General features: G+C 31.9%; 1 protein-coding gene across 1 annotated transcript; it reads right to left on the reverse strand.

The window, feature by feature from the left end:
- Positions 1-741: 741 nt before the first annotated feature.
- LOC107778582 (uncharacterized) lies at positions 742-1,191 on the reverse strand. The gene has a single exon (XM_016598873.1). It carries the CDS (start codon positions 1,189-1,191, stop codon positions 742-744), a length of 450 nt encoding a protein of 149 aa, XP_016454359.1.
- Between the last annotated feature and the right edge of the window lie 2,184 nt (positions 1,192-3,375).

Below are 3,375 nucleotides of genomic sequence, written 5' to 3' on the forward strand. Positions count from 1 at the left end.
AATATAAAATTATATTTTAAAAAAATGTTGGGCCGGCCTGTGAGGGTCCGCGCCCCACATAAGGATGGGGTGGGCTGACCCTTATAAGGCCCATCAAAATGATGAGCTAGCCCAATCCAACCCGTCAGTTTCTGGGCTAACCCGGCTTGGCCCGTATCGACAGCTCTAAGCATCTACTAATAGTTTACGAGTATTGGTTTCATCTCATTTCAACTACTCTTACGTTTTAAATTTCTGGGGTTAAAATTATTAATTTAAAACAAAAGCCTTATTGTTTTCATGTTACTGGATGGAGTAACTAGGTACACTTGTCTTACCTAGCTTGGAGAAGAAATACAAGAAAAATGATCATCTTCGTAGAGGCAACAATACTAGAAGAAAGTATAATCAGATTCAATGGCTTTTCCCTCTTTGGATTCGACTGATCCATTATTTTTGACATCGAACATAGATATAGAAACATAATTAAACACTAGTAAAAAAAACGGTAAATTCTGACAGACGTGAGAAATCCGACAGAATATGGCTCGACGGTAACATTTCGATGGATTTCCGACTGATTCGTCGGGACGTCCGTGATTAAAAATTCAATAAATATTAAACTCTGAACCCATAATTTTCAAAATAGAACGCGCTCAGCGCCTAAAAACCTTGAAGATTGAACTACCAAATTTAAATCTTGAATCCGCTTCTAAGATCCATCACCTGCTCCAAATTTAGCTTAACCAAGAGCCATTAACTTCAAAAGACACCATTATTTTTCTTTGTAATCGCATAACTTCTACTTCTTGGATACTTCAAGTCTTTCTTCATATTCGTCATCACAACATTTTCTTGATCTTCTCCTAAAACAGTAGGCTTGTCTTCATCAATTCTTGCCATTCCCACACTACAACTCCTCGTCACTTTCCTCGAAATCATCTGCTGCCTTATCTGTTGTTGCATGATAAAGTTTAACTCAAAATTATCCCCTATGCTTCTAGCAGATGCTGCTCTAATTAGCTCTCCAAAATCTTCATTATCGTAAGTAGACGAGCTAACGGTACTATAACTCTTTGGCAATTTACGAGGATTCACCACTGAGTAATTTGTCATACAGTTCACGTAAGAGTCTCTTGCTTTTGTTAAAGCCTTCCATGGCAATGCAAGAATTCCCATGAATCTGTTTTCGTTACTCACTTTACTCTTCATTTTTCACCTTGTGTGTTTTTTGGAGATTAGCACTAAATAGCTAGGAACTTAGATATATATGGAAGAATAAGAAGAAGATTGTGTAAAATTCAAGATTTTTCAATGGTTTGGATTAGAATAGATGGTTCTAAAGAGGAATGTTCGAATAGTAATGTGGAAATGTATGAGGATGAGATTATTTGTTTGCTGTGATATGAGGGATTTTAATAGTGAAAAGTGTGAATAAATACAAGGACGGTGGCGTTGGTGTACTTTTTCCAATATGTCACGCAAGATAAGAATAAGTATAGAGAGGAATGTGGATCTATTATTGAAAAGGATAAGAAGGCAATTATTGTGTATATCGGCCAAAATTGAAGAATTAAGGGGAAATGTTGACAACAGAGATCTTTAGTTTATCATGTTATTTTCATGTTTAACCTTCCGATATTCAAAGTAACTTGATTAATTTGAATTTGTATCTGATAAACTTACTAACGCTATAAAGCCTTTCCATTAAAATATTCTACATTATTAGAATTTGAACTCGAATTTCTGATTAAGAATTGAGGGACCTGATCAACATCTTACTGTAATTTTTTACTATTATGTTAAGCATTGAATTATTGTGAGTCCAATTAAGTCATGTTGCTGACTCAGCATTCCCACATCAATTTGATTTCAACTATCAACTGTTTTCTAATTGTTAGGAGCTTAATTAAATGCTTGATAAATAAGTAACATATTTCGTTTCAGATAATATTGAATTCTATAGGTGTTTCAAAGTGTGGAAAATTAATATATTACACAATTGAAACTTCTCACTTATTAACTACAATTATCACTCGAAATATTTCGTTTATTTTCTTTGTCTTTTAGTAATATATCATTCTCCACTTATTCTTAATTTAGCAAGAATATGATTGGAAGTCTGTTGTCGTGTCTTTAAACCACATATAGGTGTGTACATAGAATAGTACAAAAGGAGCACTATTTAAAGAATTAAACAGTTTTCTCTAATTATATTTGTAAAATATTTTTAGTTATAGCTAATTATAATAACTACTTTTTACATCACTTGCCAGGGCTCGATCAACAAAATATTTTTTTTGCTGATTTAATCTAGTCAAGGTGCAGTTTTAAGTTCTTGAGATGCAACATTGTAAATTTTGAGAAGTTCTGATGAAACTGGCAATATGTAACATCGTCTCAGAATTTGTTCCACGTAAGTATTCACACTTATCTACACAAAAAAAATACATGTACACTTTGTGAAGTGGACTATTATTTGAAGCTTTATTTATGACGGTAAATCCGCGCAAGGTCTAAATGTTAAAGTGTGACATTCCAGAACATTGCTGGAACAGCGATGTGTCAATCATCGTAGACAATTGAACTAAATGCAGATATCTATACATGAGAAACCAACAAAATAGGAAGAAATAACTCTAGTACTTTCCTTTTGCCCTAAAATCCTAATTTTATCTTTTAATTCAAAAAGTGGTAGACTTATATATGTTACAAAAAATAATTATACTACAACTTACAAAACAATCATAATATAGTAATCATCTAAGAAATGCATTTGACAAATCAAAGGACGAAGTAGATGCAAAGATAGATCATACCTATGTAAATTTATTTCCGAAATGATTTCAAAATTATACACATTTTAATTTAGGAGTATTCTACTATTTTTAAAAAGTAAATCATGTCCAATAGTTAAACAACTTAACTAACGTCTTGTAAGTCCAACAAAAATTTTTAAAAAAGTTTAATGTTGACATTTGTTTTCTATTTGTTAACTTTACAAAATTAATCTATTTCTCCAAACAATTGCCTTACTGAATTTGAAGACTTAAAAGATACTAATGACATACCGCACACATTTTTGTGTTAAGAATTTTTTTTATCATTTCCTTCAATAACTCCACAATTACCACGTGATTCCTCATATGAGTAACTTTTACAGTTTCCAATAGTCAAAGATAATTAATAATCAAATCCACCATAAAATCAAAAGAGAGTACAAGTTTCATCATTCATATATACATTGCCTTTTTTCCCCCTAAAATTAAAAGGAACAATACAGTAAACACACATGAAAAATAATAAAACTTAGTGTATATACTAATTATTAGTAAAAATTGCACAGGGCGCCCTATTTGGTCGCCCCCATTTAATATATATTCACTTTTAAAAAAA

This window comes from Nicotiana tabacum, chromosome 15 (genome assembly GCF_000715075.1).
Source record: "Nicotiana tabacum cultivar K326 chromosome 15, ASM71507v2, whole genome shotgun sequence".
Taxonomy (NCBI): domain Eukaryota; kingdom Viridiplantae; phylum Streptophyta; class Magnoliopsida; order Solanales; family Solanaceae; genus Nicotiana; species Nicotiana tabacum.

What these genes read in the sequence shown, in the direction of transcription:
- LOC107778582 (XM_016598873.1), bottom strand. Translation starts at nt 1,191, where the DNA reads ATGAAGAGTAAAGTGAGTAACGAAAACAGATTCATGGGAATTCTTGCA.